The sequence below is a fragment of the Diaporthe citri genome, assembly GCF_014595645.1.
Source record: "Diaporthe citri strain NFHF-8-4 chromosome Unknown scaffold_4, whole genome shotgun sequence".
Classification (NCBI taxonomy): Eukaryota; Fungi; Ascomycota; class Sordariomycetes; order Diaporthales; family Diaporthaceae; genus Diaporthe; species Diaporthe citri.
This window is the reverse complement of record NW_025064849.1, coordinates 4,432,319-4,451,747: the sequence shown is the minus strand read 5'-3', so window position 1 is coordinate 4,451,747 and position 19,429 is coordinate 4,432,319. Positions and strand designations below refer to the sequence as shown.

Below are 19,429 nucleotides of genomic sequence, written 5' to 3'. Positions count from 1 at the left end.
GTCACATCACCAGGACGCAGGGGTGGGACTACCTAGGTCATTGAAGTCAAAAGGGGCAGCTCATGTGTTCTGAGTGTCCCAATCAGACCTAGCGACGAGGTGGCCGGGATAGACAGCCTCCTTGGGCCATGTACAGACAGTAGACTACTGATGCCCCTCTCTCTCACTCCGCTGATGAGATTTGGGTTGAGCCAGCACCCATCACTCAGTTGACCTGCTTGGAAGCCGACCGCGCCGTGTTGATCGTCTCTCCCTCTCATCCTGTGAGACTCAGAACTTGTCCCGCCCGCATGCAGCCAGGAGCTTCTGGCCCAGGGCCCCCAGATCCGGGCTGACGCTCAGGTGGCTCTTGAGCGTCATGACGGCCGCGTTCTGCGCGACGTCCACGAGGTCCTCGGCCCTGCCCCCGAGCGCCAGGCCCGCGACCAGCGTCCCGAGGAAGGTGTCGCCCATGCCGTTGACCGAGATGGGCGTGCCGACCCGCTCCACGGCCGGGTAGAGCCTCATGTAGACGGCCCCGACGGACGGGTGGCCCGGCGTCGCGCGGGCGAGGATGTACCGCTCGTGCTCCGGGTCCAGCAGGCGCGGGTCGTTGGGCCCCAGGATCGTCGTGAGCAGGGCGCCCTTGTCCCCCATCTTGGTGATGATGGTCGGTATGTACGGCAACAGCTGGATGCTCTGCACGGGGAGCCCCGCGTCCGTGATCTCCGTCGACGTGAGCCTGACGAACCTGTCCCTCGCGCCGCCGTGCATCCCGAAGGCGTCGACCACCTCGAACCACGGCATGCTGTCCAGGTAGCCGTTGTCCTTGGCAGCCGTGTACATGGCCGCCAGCTCGTACTGGTTCGGCGTCGCGATGCTGAGGGCGGCATGCGGGAAGAGAGGCAGCGTGTGGCCCTTGGGGAACAGTCCCGCCGCCTTGACGCTGGACACGGGCTCGTACGCGACCTTGGCGCCACCCTGGCCTCCGGTCTTGATCCAGTGGTGGATGTCCTTGGGCGACCAGTTGCCGTCCACCACCAGCCACTTGGGCTTGGTCGCCTTGATGATGGAAGCCCAGTACGTGGGGAAGCAGTGCGCCGTCAAGATGGCCATGTCCGCCATGGCTGTGAACAGGCTCTTCTCGGCGTCGTTGACTGCCACGTACTGGGCTGTCCGCGCGGATGCGTACTCGGGCCCCAGCTGGCGGATGTAGCTGGTGTCCAGCCCGTTCTTCTCCATGCTCGTGAGGATCGTTGCGCCGGCGCTATGATGTACTGTCAGGTAATGTGCATGTGCTTGTGCTTTTGCTTGTGCTCCCTCTTCCTTCAGGGGCAGGGTGGTTGGCTTACATGTCGCTCCCAATCATGCTGCACAGCTTGACCTTGAGGGCGCGGTGTACGCTCTGGGCAGCCAGTGCGACATTGTGGCCGACGCCCCCAATGGACTGGGTGATTCCCGCAGGGTTTGACGTGTACAGCACGGGTGAGACGGGCTTGGGGTCAGGGTGCCCGTCGTTGTGGAAATTGCAATTGAGGTCGAGAGCAACCGACCCAGCGACCAAGATGTCTGCTTTAGATGGGCTATCCTTCACCTCTGGAAGCTCATGACCGTCCTGCTGATACGCGCGTAGTACCGGTGGGGCTGGTCTGAAGTGTATTTCAGCCCTATATTCGTGGTTGCTCATGGTATACACGGGGCTTCTTACTGGTAATGCGACCTTGCAGCCCCGTCTCCCGCCTCAAGCTTGTAGAGCTCGTGAGCAACCCTCGCTGCCCGGGCCACGTTGGATTGTACAAGATGCAAGTTTGCAGGCGCACTCTGGTTGTTACTCAGCTCCCTGATCCTCTTGAGGATGAAGGGGGTGTTCGCGTTCCCCCTGAAGCCCTGCTCGTCCGCCTCGCGCACAGCTGTGTCAATGATCTTCTCCAGCACCTCCCTTGGTATCTCATGCTCTGCGGGGATCGGGTTCGCCAACAGCATCCCGCTTTCAACCCCCAGTCGCTCCTGTGCCAGCATGATGGCAGCCGCCTGCTGCTCATCATGCACCGTGAAGGGGCTCCTGATGCCGCTCTCCCGGGCCCAGAACGCAGGGAGATCGACATCCCCGCTGCGGCCGTCGGAAAAAGTGGCGACGAGGACGCCCTGTGTCTCGAGATACTCGAGCGTCCGCGGGATGTCCAGGAAGCCCTTGGGCCCGCTGCTGATGACAGCGACCCTGGTGCGGCCCAGCTCTGTCAAGTCCGCAGAGATGTCGAGTGAGTTCTCGCCGCCGCGGTGCACGCCCCCAAGACCGCCGGTGCCAAAGATGCGGATCCCGGCCGCCTGGGCGAGCAGCATTGTCCCGGCGATGGTCGTTCCCCCGTGCAGTTTCCGGCCTGTCATGCCCGTGCCGACGATGTAGGCGAGGTCCCTCCTCGAGAGCTTCGTGGCGCCCTCCTGGACCATGCGGTCGACCTCGGCGGGGTTCATACCGACCCTGGCCAGACCATCGAGCACGCCTATGGTGGCAGGCACCGCACCGTTCTCACGGACGACAGACTCGAGGACCTCGGGGAGGTCTCTGCCCAGGGCGCCGTGGGTGTATATCGTCGTCTCGAGCGCCACCACCGGTTTCTTTGTTGCGATGGCATCCTGGACCTCGTCCGACACCTTGAGGAACCTGGCCAGGTCGCGCGACGCGGAGCTTGCAGAGCTGAGGTGCAGCCTCTGGTGTGTCTGCAGCTGCGGTGGGGAGGTGAACTTGGGCGATAGCCCAGCCCGGAGGGCATTTGGCAGGCGCTGGAGGCATGGACGCCGTACCGACTCTCTGAGCAGAACCATGGTTGTGGTCTGCGACGGGCTCTTTTGTGCCTCACAGATGATCCTGGAGCCGGTAAGGTCTTCCGTACGAGTAACTTTTCAATGCTCGAGCGTCACTCGGTCAGACCTGCATCCTGACAAGACACTTGCCCTCTTTACCAGTCTGGTTCCAGAGCCAGTCTTATATGTGTCTCGGATCAGACTAGTCGACATGAACCCGGGTAAGCAACTATCGTGAACCTGGGCGTCGAGTGTGTTGTGCTGTCGCAGCCGGAGCTATGTCTACTGTTCGGAGCTGGCCGATCGAGTCACCGGCCACCGGCCTGCGGGGCCCTCTCCGACTTCCCGATGGGGGATGCCCCTGCAGTGGGTCCTTGGGCCTAGTGTCTCTCAAGGCAGGATGACAAGGGTGCTGAGGGATCCGCCGTTGCCCACTGTCTTTGAAACCTTGGTTGCATCACCGCACCGCATCAGACAACCCTTTCCCATCATCTCACGCTGTCACGTCGATCAGGGCGAAGCCATTGATGCTGTTCGCTAACAAGTCTAGACTACCGCATGCACCTTTGTAGTCTGTGTACAGCATGACAGGTCCGATCGAGTTGTCGGCCCGCCACGCTTGTCGTCCTGGGCACGCGTCCACGCGAGGACGAACCAACGGCCCGCTGCGGAACGGTTTCTCTTGATTATCCGAGCCAGCGGATTTCGGTAATATCCCAAGTCTTGTGTTGGTGGACTAGCCCCCTGCCGGGCGAATTTGAAGCTTGTCATGGGTGAGCGGTGGGCAGAGCGACACACACCTCGGAGGAAGACCTCATCATTTCAGGCGTGCGTTGTCCATTGTCGTCCATGCCGTTGGCCGGCCCTGTTCTCTCTCCCCTCACCCACGTCTCTTCGCCAGGTGTTGGTTTTCCTCCATCCCATCACATCCTGGACTTGTCTTTTCCCCTGCAGCAAAGTACTTGATGTCACCGTGCTTTCGCTGCTTGCCACCTGCATATGTAGTTGACGTTCCCGCCTGGTAGCGTTGAAGGTCCTTGTTTTCGTCCCCATCTACACCTCTCACTCCCGGCATCTGAATCCACCGTTGTGCGTCGAACGCCGTCGACCCAAGCAATGCATTCACCATTAATCACAACAGCCCTGCTGCCGCTGTTCGTCACTCCAGCCCTATGCCAAAACTTTACCATCTCTAATGGCCAGGTATTCACGCCTGGCTTTGCGGTCCTTGACTCCCCGCAGCCAGGCACGCCAATGGGCGGCGGTATGGCTCACGCCTACCTGGCTACACTTCTCTCTGCACAATACCCGGCTGACACGACATAGACACGATTGAGATCGCTTTGGATGTCACAGCAAATGGCATCCTCCCGCTCGACGTCGCCGCTGACAGCCCCAGCCGAATAAACAACATCACCATATTTATGTACAGGTAAGTTCTGACCAGTATTGATCATGTAGACTTGGCTAAGATCATCTTCATGTACAGCTTCGACACAGGCCGCAACTTTACCGTCTCCAACGGCACGGCGTCGTCAAACAACGCCAGCTTGGGAGAAATCATGGCGCAGGAGCCCGGCAGCACGGTCAAGCACGTCAAATGGACCTGGCCGGCGTGCTTGGCCGGCGACGGCAAACCGACAACTACTGACAGCGACCGGGGCAACTACAACATCTCCATCAGGCAGAACTTTGTCATGAACAACACCAACTTCTACACCATCTTCGACGTCCCCATCGCCGTGACGAACAGCATCCCGGACTCGATAAGCCGGGCCCAGTGCGACGCTCTCAACAACCCGTTGCTGACGCCGGAGCAGATCAACGCCTCGGCCGCCAACAGTGTCGGCGTCCTGTTCGCCCCCGGGGACTCGCAGGTGGTGCAGGTAAAGCTGGACAAGACGGAGAGCGGCCAGGGCCTCGGAGGTGCTGGGATGCTGAGCTGGAGGAGCGGCGCCGAATGGCTCTGTCTGGTCACCTTCGCCATGGCCTTTGCTCTCTAAAGGGTGACAGGGAGAGAAGGCGTTGGACCAATTTCAGCAACGGATAAATTCAAAGATACCCCGTTTGGCTCTTTCTCATTCGCGCTGTGTATAGTCTGTAGCCCTCGGATTCATACAATAGAAATGCTGTCCCGACATCGACATTTCTGCCATTTTGTGATTGAAGATGTGATCGCGCCAAATGGAGCAACTTCTCAAAGTAGGCAGATCTGTCTGCAAGCTGTAGGAGTGGAGTTCGTCTTATCAGTAAGCCCAACACAGACTTGACCTTTGAGTACCTATCCGAGATCTCTATGACTTGGTTCAAAGAGCAGCTCGGGCACCGGGGGGTTCCAAGGCGACGATCAGGCACGGCTGAACCGCACAGGTGGGCCGAGATAAGAGCAGCCAGTCGCCAACGGCCGATAAGCTCCACTACTGCAAGGCTGAACCTAAATTTTCTGAAGGCCCTTGAACTTTCCGCCACTCTTTGGGAATGGATAGCGACTTCCTCGCCATCACACATCAACAAACACACCGTCAAAATGTCGCGGAAAGCCCAGGACTTGGTGCATGATGAGAGCTCATCGGAAAGTGAGGATGAATTCTCCGCTTTTGAAGATGAGGACACTCCAGTGAATTCCACCGATCAGATGGATGTCGATGATGCCGACTCAGACGAGGACGAACTCGAGCGACTCGTTCTCGGAAACAAAGCAGGTTTCCGGGAGAATCTCTTCAGAAATGCAGCAGACTCGGATGAAGATGAGGCCCTGAGGGGTCTGAGACTGGATGGTGACGGACAAGCACCTGGAACCACCGGCCACGAGGACCTGGATGACTCGGCCCTTTTCATGTTCGATACTGGCTCGGCGCCTGCCGATGGGAAGCAGCTCACCGAAACGGTCAAGCATGTGGCTAGGGACGACGTACCTCAGCCTGCTTGGGTCGACAGCGACGACGAGAGGCTAGCCGTCTCACTCGCCGGTGTCAAGCAGCTGCGGAAGCTGCGGGAGTCCGAGGCTGATGACCTGGTCAACGGGACAGAGTATACCAGGCGCCTGCGGCAGTACTACCTACGGCTCAACCCGCTTCCATCATGGGCCAAGGATTCTTCAGAGCGCAAGACGAAGAGGCGGCGGAGATCATCTGCTGCCTCGTCGGGCTCAGGTTCGTCGTCGGGTTCTGAACTCAGCGGTGACGAGGAGGACATCGCCGCCCTGCCACTGGAGCGGTTCCTTCGCGATGCGGGCGCTCTCCAGGGCGAGGGCGGGAGGAGGAAGAAGCGCAAGCTCCGGCCCGAAGTCATCGACATCCAGCGCACGCGCGACATCCCCGACGCGCACAAGGGCCCCGTCGAGTCAATCTCCTTCCACCCTCAGCATCCGGTCCTCCTTTCCTCGTCAAAATCATCAATCCTGTATCTCCACCACATCGACCCCAGCGCACACCCCACGCCAAACCCACAACTCACTTCCGTGCAAGTCAAATCCGTGCCCATCCGGCGCTCCGCGTTTCTGCATCCCGACGGCGGCGAGATCATCTTCGCAGGGCGGCGGCGGTTCTTCCACAGCTGGAACCTGTCTACGGGCCTCGTCAAGAAGGTCACCAAGATCCAAGGCCACCAGGAAGAGCAGAAGACCATGGAGAGGTTCCGGCTCAGCCCCGACGGGAAGCACATGGGCCTCATCGCGACGAGTCGGAAGGGCGGTGGCATGCTGAACATTGTCAGCGTGAGCAGCATGCAGTGGGTTGCGCAGGCGAGGCTGGATAGCCGTGGTGGTATCGCGGACTTCGCCTGGTGGAGGGATGGCCAGGGAATTACCATCCTCGGCAGGGACGGCCAGGTTGCCGAGTGGTCGCTCGCGACAAGGCGGACGCTGGGCATCTGGAGGGACGAGGGCTCTATCGGTGGCACGGTGATGGCCCTGGGCGGACGCGATGGCCCGCAGGGAGTCGGCGGGGACAGGTGGGTCGCTCTGGGCTCGACCAGCGGCGTGTTGAACATCTACGACCGGAGCGAGCTCATCTCCAAGGCTCAAGGGGACGCCATCGAGATCAAGCCTCTGCCGACGCCCACGCGCAGCTTCGAGCAGCTGACCACGCCGATAACGGTTACCACGTTCAGTCCGGATGGGCAGCTGCTCGCGTTTTCCAGCCAGCACAAAAAGGATGCGTTCAAGCTCGTGCACCTCCCGAGCTGCACGGTCTACAGGAATTGGCCGACTGAGCAAACGCCCATGGGCAGGGTCACGGCGGTCACATTCGGGAAGTCGAAGGACACTGATGTGCTGGCAGTAGGCAACGACGTTGGCAAGATCAGGATGTGGGAGATCAGGAATTAGGGGCGAGGACGAGTGTTGTCAGCGCTAGGCTCTCCATACAGCCTATACCGTAGGTGTCGATAATCCAACAGTCATCATCCATCCATCAAGTCGCGGCCGTATTCGCACCGGGTACCTAATCCCCCCATTTCTCGTTGACAGCGCTCACTCATCTGTATGAAGGGGCCAAGAACAGGTCCCACCGTCCCCCATTCCGTCAACCACAAACGAAGATCCCCGCCATCTCATGTCTGCCCTCATTTTTGCCACCTCGGAGATCACAAGATGTGAGCCAAGAGGTCACGCAGCGGGTCTCCTTGCTTGATGTCGCGGCGTGGGAAGACCTTGTGCGTCTTCCGCGTGTATGCCGCCAGGGCACGCTCGCTCTTGAAGAAACGGACGTCCTTGGGCTTGTTCTCGGCAGCGAGGAAGTCGTGGATGTTGACCCAGACGCCCCTGAGTGCCTGTACGTAATCTGGCGCATCAGCGTGTTTTGCCCACGGAGTAACGCATCAAGCTGTGGAATCAAGGGGCCACACTCACCTTTCGGCACTGCGTCTTGCTGGTGAAAGTGTCGGACGGCTTGCCAAGGTCACTGCAAAGTTGCTTCCACTTGTCCAGGTCGTTGTCACTCTTGCTGATGTAGTCGTGCCACTTTGCCGCAATGCCCTTGACTTTACTGGGCTGCACTGGTCCCTGGGCCACGCCACGGGGCCGGAGCGGGAGGGTCGTCTGGAGGGTGGCTGGGGTCAACATGATTGACGGCCCTTGCTGGAGGTGCCTCTGTCTTGGTGGGTGCCACTGGATGAATTATGAAGATCCAAGTGCCAATCTGCACTCAGGGAAGGTGTTGTTCAACTTCTTCTGGACATCACTGCCCAGTGAAGCTCCATGTGAAGCGGTTCGAAGTGGAGATCCAGAAGTCCATGGGGGCTTATATGTGTTTACTCTCTGGCGTGCAAACAGCGGACGTGAGGTTGCCTTAGGCCGCAAAAGCCGTATGGGCCCCATGGCTCTTCGCGCACACAAAGACTTGATCGCTTTAGTCGCAGGTGCCTGCGGCTACTGCAGTTACCCAGCTCACCAAACAGACGTCTCAGCAGAACTGAGACCGTATGTTGGAACTCCGGCCATGTAGCTCTGTATTCCTGTCGAATTATATCAATCAAAAAAGAGAAAGACGGCTTTACTTGGACCTCCAAAGGAAGCTCTGAACTCTATTAACCACAAAAGTTTCATGGCGCAGAGGTTGACATACAAAACCAGAATATGGAAGTCAATATAGAGTCTCAACATTTGCAGCTATACAAACGACAAACAGCCCCGGCCGTTCCATGCACGCTGGTGGGTCGACTGGTCTTTCGGTTCTGCATGCAAGATCCTCACGCGAATGCTTATGAGACACCGTTCTTTGATTTCTCAAACATACATTTTGTCGATGTATCTTCTGTAGGCCGCACACATCTTTCCTGGAATGTGGAACACCACACAGGCTACGGTCGAAAGACACTCGGACACTGGGACGGCTCGCTCACTCACAATGATCAGGTGACAGGAAATCTTCTATTGGGCCAGACCTCCTTTTAACCGTCAGATTTGCTGACAAGATGGCTCTGAGGAGTGAGTTGTCTATACCATAGACCGCTGCACTTGTACACCGCCCACCTCAATTGCCTCATATGCTGACTTCTGTTGAATGTCGGGCAAGCAACGGTCAAGGAAGCCTGGGACATCTGACTTCTGAGATGAATGGGACCACACCCGTTACTTCCAGCAAACAAGGACTGCGGCGACGCTGTGCCTGCCTTTGCTGACACCTTTTGTATCCCACAGTTCCTTGATGCAAATAAATGAGATGACGTGTTTCTGCGATAGTATTCTGATGCGCGACCACGTGAGGGTTGCGGTTGTCACTCGACTGGCGTCCGATGGGGCCCCAGATTGCCAATACGACGCGAAATTAAAGACCGCAGAATGGGTTACACTCGTAGCATATCCGCAAGCTGGACCGACGTTGCAGGCTCGGTAGCCTTGTCGTGCGTGGATAACGAGGCGCGAATCATAAGTGGCCATTCGTTTTACTGCTGTAGATTCGTGTACGACAAACCCTTCTATACGGAAAAGCGCAGACGGCCAGGGGCGTACTCGCACGGATTCGGCGAGCCCTTGGGCGCTGAAAGTCGGACCGTTTCCGACACACGGTATTGCTTCTGGGTCGAGGCCACTAACGCCAGATTAGCGTTCATCAACGGGAGATGGGCGTTCCCTTGGCTGCTAGCGTCCAGCTCTTGACCAGCACCGGCGCAGCTGCTCAAGGGTTTACTGCGTACACAGTAGACGGTAGCTTCGACGCTGCATGCCAATAACGAGGCAGACAACCGCAGTGTGTGTCGCACGCCGCTACCCAGCAGGCCAGCCACAGCGCCTGGCGTAATTACAATGGCCACTGCGCCGACGGGGATCTCAACAAACGCAAGCCACCAGCCTGGTGCTTGTTTGTTTTTCACAGTAATTCGGCACCCACCGAGAAGCATCGCATTGTTGGACTTGTCGTTGCATGATAGGCTTGGGGAATCATGGCGCTGACGATGAGCAACCACCTTCTCCAGCCGCCTGGTCACAGGCCCAGCCTTTCGCTCTGTAGCATGCAGCAGGACCTCTACTCAGTAGGCCATGACTTGACGACTGACGGGCGTCTCAGCTCCGGGTCTTGCTTGAATATCAGAGGTCAAGTGGCTCTCCGGCTGTTTGCATCTTGTCGGCCCTTGCCCGACGACGACAGTGTAAAGGTGATCTGTCGTCCAAGCCAAAACAGCATGTCAGGTATATACGAGGCCACGCAGGTCGCCTGGTCTTCATGATTGCGGTAGGTGATGCATAATGCGCCTAATGAGGGTTTGTGCTATTGCTGGGGAAACATGTGGAGGGCCTCTCCACAGCCGAAATTGCGGATCGGGTCTGTCGAGAGCAATTGGCGAATCAGAGGGCGGTAGTTGGATGCAAAGATGGGCCCAGGCGTTGGCAAAAAGGAACCAGGCAAGTCAGGACTAGCCGCATAGGGAAGCAAGCAAGATTTGGGATTGTCAGGAACGCATCCCAGACCCCCATTTTCATCTGTCGGTCCCAGACTCACAGTGCCTCTGATCGTTCGCAAGGTGCAAGGCAGCAGCCTCGCGATCGCCGACACCCGAGAAGGATGACAAGCTGTATGGCAACTGTACAGTACAAACTGTACTGCCGAAGCGGAAGGCAGGAGCCGAGGTCGGGAGAGGCCTGCACCTCAAAGTCCTCGAAACGTCAGATTGTGTTCTGTTGCAAGAGCAGGTGGGTGACATCGGGAATCTTGGAGTCAATTTCCGTTTCGTCCCAAGTCTGGCAGCCTTGCTCCTGCAAGGCCGCCTTCGGGCTAAGACGCCCATTGTCGGTGGGCAGTCTGGGGTGTCAGCGAGGGCCGCGAGGCAGATCATGATTTGCATCAGATTCATTGCCCCATGTGCGCCACCTGGGGCTCAGGAGCATAAATGTGGGAAGGATCATCAGGAGCTGTCAGGGGAGACGTCGAAGGGGAGTTGGAGGATCTCGAGTCGAGCTAAAGAAAGCTGCTGATGAAAGCTGTGCCGCAAGCCAGCCCTGGTGAAGCTGAGAACGAGAGGATCCGGGTGCTACTCGATGATATTGGGCTGGGACTGTGCCCCGCGATGGAGCCAGCTTGATCCGGCACAGAGTCGTGCCTGGGCTGTCGTTAGCGAAAATTGCCCACGCAAGATTTTGATAAGATTATAAGGTTTGACACCATGCCGGGCGGCGGGTGGGGACGGGATTCCGAAGGGCAAGGCAAGGTTATTACTTGGTAGATTTGGTCCAGGAACCATCGTCATGTACCACAGTACTGATGTGATGGTTGGGGGCACGGGTCCAGTTTCAGGTTCAAAATACGTACACGTGTACGGTGCTGCGAGAGCGTGTACTTACTGTACTTGGCTCGATTCAACGAGCTCAAAACGTGAGGCTCTCACCGTAACATGACAAACGCAGGGCATAACGCAGCTACCAAGCAACGTGCACTGGACTTCCACCCCCACACCGCCCCCCATCCACCAAGAAAACTGTTAATGATACGCTCTTGGGTTCAGGACGTGCGTGTCTCGGCAGTCGTCATCTCTTTCCTGGCCGAGCACCCAGATAACGCGACGCGGGGGCGGCAGATGAGGCCTGCCGACCTGCCTTGGCGGGAATTCCGCCATGATACCTGTGTTGCGCGTGTATCTGGTTGCAGCGGTAAGTGGAAAAGAGTTGCGCGGTGCGCTGACCGCCTTGCTGGGCTGGGCTTTATTATTATCTATCTTTGCCGCCGCAAAGTGAAGGAAGTGAGATGATCTCATGGCTGACTGTGGGGACCCACGCCTGAGTTGGAATCGTGTCGTGCATACGCACCAAGCCACAATCAACTGCCAGCCAGGACAGCCCAGAGAAGCAGGAGGATTGAGATGTGGGGAGGACGTAACGGGCTGCGCGTTTTAGGTGCGCAGTGGTGGCTGAGAGGGAGTCTGACTTGCAGGCGGAGGATTTGGAACAAGCCGTGCTGTGTCTCGAAGAGCCTCGAAGTGCCTGATCATCCTCCATGCTGGGTCATCCAATGACGGCACCTCGAGGCCACAAGGTCATTGGATGCCAATGAGACTTTCTTTCAAGCGACCAGCAGCAGCGACCAGCCCAGAGCAAGACTCGGGAGGAGGAGGCTTGGTCTGCGAAAGACGACGAGGCAGTGCGCCGGCTCGTACGTAGTGCAGTCGCGACACTGACCGTCCCCAGTTCTTGCTGGAGCTGCCACACCGTCCGTCCGCTGGCATTGGCTGTTTCGCATGCGGTCCGTCGGAGTCGGTGCATCTCGTGGACGACACCCGATGCGAGTCTTTGGGTCGTCTTGCTTCTGAACGGCCTGACAACTTCAAAACCGCGGCACGCCCAGATCTCTCACCTCCTGAGTGGCCCAACGATCTGGCTGGTCTGGGCCATTCTGGGCTGGAACCACGCGTGGCGGGTGGCAGGTGGCAGGTAGGCGGGCAGGTCCAGGCAGGTTTGTCTGGCAAGCTCCTACCCTGTGCTGCACGCAAGTATTCTTACTAGGGGCATACTGCACATTTGCGCGTTCTTGCTGGTGCCGACCTTTGTCCGCTTCGACGGCTTGAGAGCTTGGGCCATGTGCGGGGCGATGTGGGATGGCAAACAGCAGCGTTGCCCAATCATACCGGCTGTTGGGGGCGGCCGTTTCGAGACGCTGGAAGGGAACGGAGGGTATGGGCAGGAATCTGCGCACTTCTATTCGCGCTACGCATCAGCCCCCGGTTCCCTGTCACGTCGGCCGTCGCCTCCACCGTCAAGCGTACTGTGGCACCACGGCGCAGCACACAGCTCAAGGTACATGCGTCCAGATTAGTGCCAATCGCGCCGCTAAGCCAGCGCCTTCCTTTGTTAGTGCGTTGCTGCCAAATTTGAAATGACAATCATTGTTTCCAAACGCAACCCAGAACCCCAGAGGCAGCCATTTCATTTCTGCATGCAGCAGCAGGACACGATCGATACCTGCCAAGTAGCCTCTTCTAATAGTACTCTGCATCCCGCAGCCCGCAGCACCTCCTGCATGCTGTCCGACGGACTGGCAGGTCGTCACGGGCAAGCTGCAAGCGACGGCAACACCCATATACTCCACACTAACCTAGGTAGTCCACACAGCCGGTTGTTTGGCGTGTGCGTCGTGGCGGTCGGTTGCGGTTCTCCGTGCACGCGTGCAATCCTCGCCCCTCCTCCCCCCATCCATCCACTCAGCTTGTGGGTGAGCTGTGGGAGAGCCTAGGAGCCTCTGCCTCTTGGGAGGCCAACGGCGTGCCTGTACCAACCGATCCTGGAAACCTCATTCCCACTTTCAAGGCTACTTCGGGCCATTTTGTACCACTCGCAGCCCCCGAAGGAACTGTGTGGCACTGGCGCTCACTCGCTCTGGCTCCCGCCCTAGGAACCTGGCAACCTGGATACCTCGATACCTGGATACCTGGCCTCGCTTCCGCCTGTCCTCATTTCTCTCAAACCCCATACAATCTCCACCCGGCTGCATCCTGCACCCTTCGCACTCTGACTTGGACCCGCGGGCGCTATTGTCCTATCCTGCCCTGCCCTGTCCTGCCCTGCCCTGCCCTGCCCTGTCCAGCTCCATCCAGCCCAGGTGAACGAGCCCCAGTGTCCCCTTTTCAACTGTACCCTCGTCTGCGCTGCATTTTTTTCCCCTCCCGTTTTAAAAAACGCATCCATAATAAAACTGTTCTCTTCTGCCCTGCCTTGCCCCGTCCTTCTACCAGCCACGGTCCTCGACGAGACGCGCCTCCTCTTGTCTCGCCTTCCCTTCCCTTCCCCTCCCCTACCACCTCCTCGGCACCGGCTCAATCCCCCTCACGGTCCAGACATCGCGGTATCCTCCCTTATCGGCACCTCATAGGGAACCGGCATCTCTCGTCGTCAACATGTCGCTCTTCACCTGGTGCACCCGCCGGTGCGGAGGGCTGGCCATGCTCGCAGCTCTGGCCCTCTCCTACTGGGTTGTTAGCAAGGAGGCCATTGTATCGCACAACGATCTCTTCAAGCATCAACAGAGAGACATCCTTAGCCCCATCCCTCAGTCGCCCACACCGCTGAGGGCGCCGGCTTGTGGACCGTCATATTCGCCTACTACTGCCTCTTCATCCATGTTCTCGTCGCCGCCTTCCCTCTTCGCTCCTGCTGGGCCATGTGGGACCTCACCCGCAGCTTGAAGAGAGCCGCCCACAGCAAGGCCCTCCAGAGCCTCAAGTTTGCCCACCGCCGTCGGGGCTCCTCCACCTCTCTGTCAAGCTCCGAGACCCTGACCTCGTCCCATGGATCCTCCGCGAGCAGCGAAGCTGGCGACCTGGAGCCCGAGCTCTACACCGATGGCGATGCCGAGCCCGATAGCGTCGTCCACGCTATCGTTATCCCGAACTACAAGGAGGAGCTGGACACCCTGAGGGAGACATTGGAGGTCTTGGGCTGCCACCCCCAAGCCCGCAACAGCTACGACGTGAGTGTTGAGCTCCCAGATCGCTTCGGGCACCATTTTCGGGTGGAGGTCCACGGTTTGGTTCAGGAGACCACCGCGTGTTGAGGCGTCTCCTCGGCACCTACCCGTTGGCCTGTGACTTTGAGAGAGCAAGACCAAGCTGACAGTCTCGAATGCAGGTTTACCTGGCCATGGAATCTCGTGAGAACAACGTGGAGCTCAAAGCCATGGGGCTTGTTCAGGAGTTCATCAAGAAGTTCCGCTCCATCGACTTCACGATCCACCCGTCTGACATTCCTGGCGAGAGCGCTGGCAAGGGCAGCAACATGGCCTGGGCTGTTCGCAAGTTGAGCGAGAAATACTCTATGGAAGCCCGCAAGGATGTCATCGTCACAGGCATTGATGGTACGTCTTTTTTTGGTGCTGCCTCATTGTTTGACTGCAGAGCGCGCTTCTGATTGATGCACATCACCCACACCATACACTAACATTTTGTGCCTGCAGCTGACAGCCACCTCTCGTCCAACTACTTCGCTCATCTTACGTCCATGCACTTGTCCTACCCCGAGACCGCTAAGACGACCATGTACGCCGCGCCAATCATCTTCGACCGCAACTCGCACAGCGTCACAGCCCTCGTCCGCGTCGGCGACATCCTCTGGGCGTCAGCTGGCATGTCTGGCCTCTACCGCGGCTCAACCATTGCCCCACCAACTTCTGTCTATTCCGTGCCTCTCGAGCTGGTCGACCGCGTCGGCGGCTGGGACTGTGACCCCGAGGCGATTGGCGAGGATCTGCACATGTACCTGAAGTGTTTCTTTGCGCTCAACGGAAACCTGACCGTCCGTACTATCGTCAGCCCAGTCAGCCAGAGCAACGTCACCGGCGGTGCAGGTGGCGGGCTCAAGGGCATGGTCGCCGATATCAAGGCCCGATACAAGCAGGCCATCCGGCACATGTGGGGAGCTCTCGACTCCGGTTACGCCATCCGCAAGGTCGTCGAGCTCTGGCAGGAGAGGAAGCACACCTCTCGGTCTTTCCGCCCTATCCACAGCACTCTCCAGGACACCACGGACGTCTATGTCCCGCACAACCAGAACCTCGACCCTGAAGCGCCGCCTGCCGAGAACGGTATCTTCTCGACGTGACACACGACACTCTCAAGGGACCCAACTGGGAGCGCATCATCTACCTTTTCCACCGCCTGTTCGAAGCCCACTTCCTGCCCCTGCAAACCACCATCCTCATCATTGCTTCAACTCTGTACGTTTGGGCCACGGAGGGCAAGCCGGACGTGCATGGGATCAACTGGATTTTCGACGCGTGCAACGTCCTGAGGACTGCTGGCTTCATGGAGATTGCATTCCTGCTGTTCCTGTACGAGAGCTTCCACAGGATCTGTGTGCAGACTCGCGAGAAGGAAATGAGCGACGCAGGCCTGGCCAAGGGCATGAACTTCTCCCACCGCCACGTGAGCAAGAACTGGAAGGACTACTGCATGGTTCCTATCGTCGCCCCTCTGTTCGGTGCCGTTCCCTGCGCGCAGGCTCAGGTCTGCCACTTCTGGACGCTCGATCTTGTGTACACGGTCAGCAAAAAGGTCACACGGCAAAGATCACGGTCCATGGCGGCAGCCACGCTGGCATAACGACACGATCACGACCCCTTCATTCGCTTCTACCGGACAATAATTTCAACCCCACCTTTACCTACCCTTCTTCTACCGGCCTGGAACCTGATCCCGCACGTCGACGACGAGATCCGCGCCGTGACTCATTTACACTTTCGATTCTGTGCACAGCTTTGGAGACCAGGAAGATTCCTTTTTGGCGCGAATTTGGAAGACACGGCTTTCTGAGCACCTGTGTAAATAGAGGGCATCATGATGTTTTGCATGGCATTGGCATTCGGCATCTAGATTGGGGGGCCAACTACCACAGTGGGGGCTCTCCAGGAGTTTGGGAGCAATCGCGGCAACGGTATGGGAAAGAGGTATACTGCTTCGCCGCAGACGTTCGCTACACAGAGAGACGAGACAGGTCGCCGGTCCAATCCACTCGCGGAAGGCTTCAAGACACGACTCCGGCCTCTCTCCGGCCCGGGGTTGGGCTTGCGACCTCAGCTGCCCGGGATGGGAGGGCAGGGCTAGCTCCACCGGGCAGCGGAGAACCTGGGCGCCTCCACGCAGAGGAGGCGAAACGACCCCAGGAATAATCAAATCTAGCCCGGTAATATCTAATTCTTCATGTACGGTGGTGAGCAGGCGGGGGCGCACTAGAGGTGTCCTGACATGACAAGGTCTGACTGATGACGGAGAAGACATGCCCATCAGAGAAGCGGCGACGGCGGCTTCACCATGCAGAGGCATGGGGATTGTACGGAATACTTTGTATCATGATCAAGACAGAAAGCTACGGCACCTGCTGGGCCGACCATGAACAGTTGTGGCGACCCACCACCAACACGCGACTATATATATGATGGATGGAATGAATCAATGAAAGAAGCCACTCGCTCAATGCTCATGTTTCCCGCGTCCGCTCGATGTGATAGTCAACTACTGCGTGTACTGGACACAGTTCATGAAGTTATGATTTTCATGACAGGTCAAAACAATGAGCGGGCATGTTGTCGATGCACCAACATGGCTCATTCTGTAACCATCCTGGCTTGACAGTGTGCCGACTCTAGGCTCTCCGTCACAAGGAGAAAACGAGTATCTAGCTCGGACGATAACCGCTTGCAGTCGAGTGTGCTGTGCATTGGAAGACGTGGTCAAGGGTTCTGCTTATTCCTGTCAGAGCTGCTGATGGTCTGACCGCCGGCGGCCGTGTGTAAGTGCCGGGTGGGTACGGAGGTTGTCAATCCAATTGTCCAATCATAGCTCAACACTTCTTCCGCGACACCACGGGGCACCGAAGACCAGGCCCGAGACAGCATGAAAGCTCCGGCTGCATATGGCACATGTTCAGGAGATCCCGGGGGCTGAATTGCCGGGCTTGGTTGGTTAGGCTGGTCAAGAATGAGTATATATGTCGTGGTCAGCAGCAGAGCACCCTCACACCTGGCATTTGGAATCATCTCCATCACAACGACAGGAACAGCGATTCACACACTCCACTTCAACTATCAAGGTTGGAAGCAAAGACAGACTACCGCCATGAGTGCCCGCCAAAACCTCCACATTGGGGTCTTCATCCCCTCGCCTTCGGGAGCGCAGCTCCTCGATACCGCATGTATCGACGTGTTCGGTGTTGCTTCTTATGAATACCTCTCAGCGCTGTCTATTGTGCCCAAGGATCTATCGTCTCTGGCACCCGAGGTGAAGATCTCGTATATTGGCAGCCAGAAATCAGGTGAGTTTCTGGATGTCTGGGTTTACTGAACACCCCTCTCCTCCCCCCCCCAACCCATAACATCACTTCCACATTTAAGATGCCGTCAATGTATTTGTCAACCCCAGATTCTCCACTGCCCCTTTCTCCTAATCTACTGCTCCCAAGGTGGTACTTAGAGGAAGCCATCCTGACGGTACTCGCTCCGCACGTCAATCCCCAGGCCCTAGCGACTAACCCTGGGATGCGAACAGGCTCCCTGATCGGGCTCACTGCAAGCATGAAGATCGAGCTCAGCAACCACTTCTCCGATGCGGAGGTCGCCCCCGGGAAGCTAGATGTCGTCCTCGTGCCGGGCCCGGACCCCTGGACCACCTGGGACGAGGACGCCCTCTCGTGGCTGCGCCAGCAGGGCGCGGCCCCCGGCACGGACATCCTCAGCGTCTGCACCGGCATCTACCTCTGTGCCGCGGCGGGGCTGGTGGACGGGCGGAAGGCGTGCGGGCCGAGGGGCTTCCAGACCGAGCTGAGGGAGAAGTACCCCAAGGCGGAGTTTGTGGGCGAGAAGCTCAGGTGGGTGAGGGACGGCAACTTCTGGAGCAGCGGCGGCGTCACCAACGGCAACGACCTGGTCGCTGCCTACGTCCGGGAGAGCGGCCGTTTCCCCAGCCCGGTTGCTGAGTTTGCGTGTGGGCTGGCCGAGGTTGGGGACCGGCCGCAGCTCTACTCGGATAAATAGGGCGCGTATCCCGTGGGTGTACTATGGCAGCCTACAAGGCATGCTTTGCCGAACTGGGTGGGCAGAGCGAACTCGAAGGCCCTGTGAGTGGTTGGCCTGGCGTTGTCTTGGAGGGGAGATGATCTGTCAGCTGGACGGTCATATGGGCAAAAACAGTTGGCGAATGATGCAATAGTTTCTGTCTCTCTTGAAATGGTGAATATGTCAAGCTATGCCACTATTACTTCTGTTGTAATGATTGCCGGGGGGTGTCTGTTTCGATATCCTCTTGGAAGCATTTTACGCTGCCGTCATCACTCCTGTGGACCATTTGTCTACTCTTTCTCCATACAGTATTACGGAAGATTAGGTTGAACACGCGATAGCTGCCATGTGACAGAGGTTCACGTAACAAATACATTAGCTTAAACCTCTCGATCAACTTTGCAAAATAGAGATATATCAACAGTCACATTTTGATAGGAATGTTCCGAGATGCTATGAATAGCAGACTTTTACACGAGCATGGAACGAGTCGCAGCTTTGTCACAATGGGAAAAAGGCATGTTTTAGACGTCGTAATTTGATTAGCTACATTGAACTACCTAGGACCTTGTGGAATACCGGACCCCGACGAATAGACCCCGTACCCATCCATGTAGAGACAAGATTACTTCTTATACTCTTCGTCGGTGGTGTCCTGGACGGTAGGACTGGCGATAAAAGTTAGCATTTGACAAGGCTTGAATGCGTGGAGGAAGCTGCCGCGGGACCAACTTACGGTTGATATCCTGAGCCTGACATCTTGACTGATATGTCCTTGAGAGGAGAATGAGGAATGTGGTTGATGATGAATACTTGATTATTGACTGATGTTTTGTCTTGTTCGTTGTGATGAGTTTTTGGTTGTCGGATGGAGAAGAGAATGGTGGTCCCTGTGGGAAGAAGGACGACTTATTTATAGAAAAGTATTCTGCTGGCCAACACACCAATGTCACCAAAGAAACCGATGACAATCAAGCCAGCCTCAATCAGAGCCTTCACGGAGAAGCACTCGTTTTGACCCAGTCACAGTTTGACGAGAGCGTAACTGCAAATGAAGGACCCATGTCACTGAGATCTGTTTGAAAGCGGTGCTCAAGCCACTAATTTGCATCTTTGGGCACGAACTTGTTCCATTCCGTTGCTACGGACGATAAACAGGCCGTGACTGTCCGGCCATG

General features: G+C 57.5%; 6 protein-coding genes across 6 annotated transcripts; 4 read left to right on the top strand and 2 right to left on the bottom strand.

Moving 5' to 3' along the window:
- Positions 1–270: 270 nt before the first annotated feature.
- Positions 271–2,802, bottom strand: INS49_010366 (uncharacterized protein; the record flags this gene model as incomplete). The annotated part of the gene is made up of 3 exons (XM_043171092.1): positions 271–1,246; positions 1,332–1,628; positions 1,688–2,802. 3 exons carry the CDS (start codon positions 2,800–2,802, stop codon positions 271–273), a joined length of 2,388 nt encoding a protein of 795 aa, XP_043025657.1.
- A 1,095-nt stretch (positions 2,803–3,897) lies between these two features.
- INS49_010365 (uncharacterized protein) lies at positions 3,898–4,784 on the top strand (the record flags this gene model as incomplete). Its single annotated transcript, XM_043171091.1, has 3 exons — positions 3,898–4,045; positions 4,108–4,213; positions 4,271–4,784. 3 exons carry the CDS (start codon positions 3,898–3,900, stop codon positions 4,782–4,784), a joined length of 768 nt encoding a protein of 255 aa, XP_043025656.1.
- Positions 4,785–5,308: 524 nt separating this feature from the next.
- On the top strand, positions 5,309–7,108 carry INS49_010364 (uncharacterized protein; the record flags this gene model as incomplete). Its single annotated transcript, XM_043171090.1, has 1 exon — positions 5,309–7,108. One exon carries the CDS (start codon positions 5,309–5,311, stop codon positions 7,106–7,108), a length of 1,800 nt encoding a protein of 599 aa, XP_043025655.1.
- A 257-nt stretch (positions 7,109–7,365) lies between these two features.
- On the bottom strand, positions 7,366–7,843 carry INS49_010363 (uncharacterized protein; the record flags this gene model as incomplete). The annotated part of the gene is made up of 2 exons (XM_043171089.1): positions 7,366–7,551; positions 7,631–7,843. The coding sequence occupies 2 exons, from the start codon at positions 7,841–7,843 to the stop codon at positions 7,366–7,368; spliced, it is 399 nt and encodes a 132-aa protein (XP_043025654.1).
- A 5,759-nt stretch (positions 7,844–13,602) lies between these two features.
- On the top strand, positions 13,603–15,801 carry INS49_010362 (uncharacterized protein; the record flags this gene model as incomplete). Its single annotated transcript, XM_043171088.1, has 5 exons — positions 13,603–13,680; positions 13,746–14,174; positions 14,333–14,558; positions 14,658–15,186; positions 15,267–15,801. The coding sequence occupies 5 exons, from the start codon at positions 13,603–13,605 to the stop codon at positions 15,799–15,801; spliced, it is 1,797 nt and encodes a 598-aa protein (XP_043025653.1).
- Positions 15,802–17,313: 1,512 nt separating this feature from the next.
- Positions 17,314–18,227, top strand: INS49_010361 (uncharacterized protein; the record flags this gene model as incomplete). Its single annotated transcript, XM_043171087.1, has 2 exons — positions 17,314–17,509; positions 17,743–18,227. 2 exons carry the CDS (start codon positions 17,314–17,316, stop codon positions 18,225–18,227), a joined length of 681 nt encoding a protein of 226 aa, XP_043025652.1.
- Between the last annotated feature and the right edge of the window lie 1,202 nt (positions 18,228–19,429).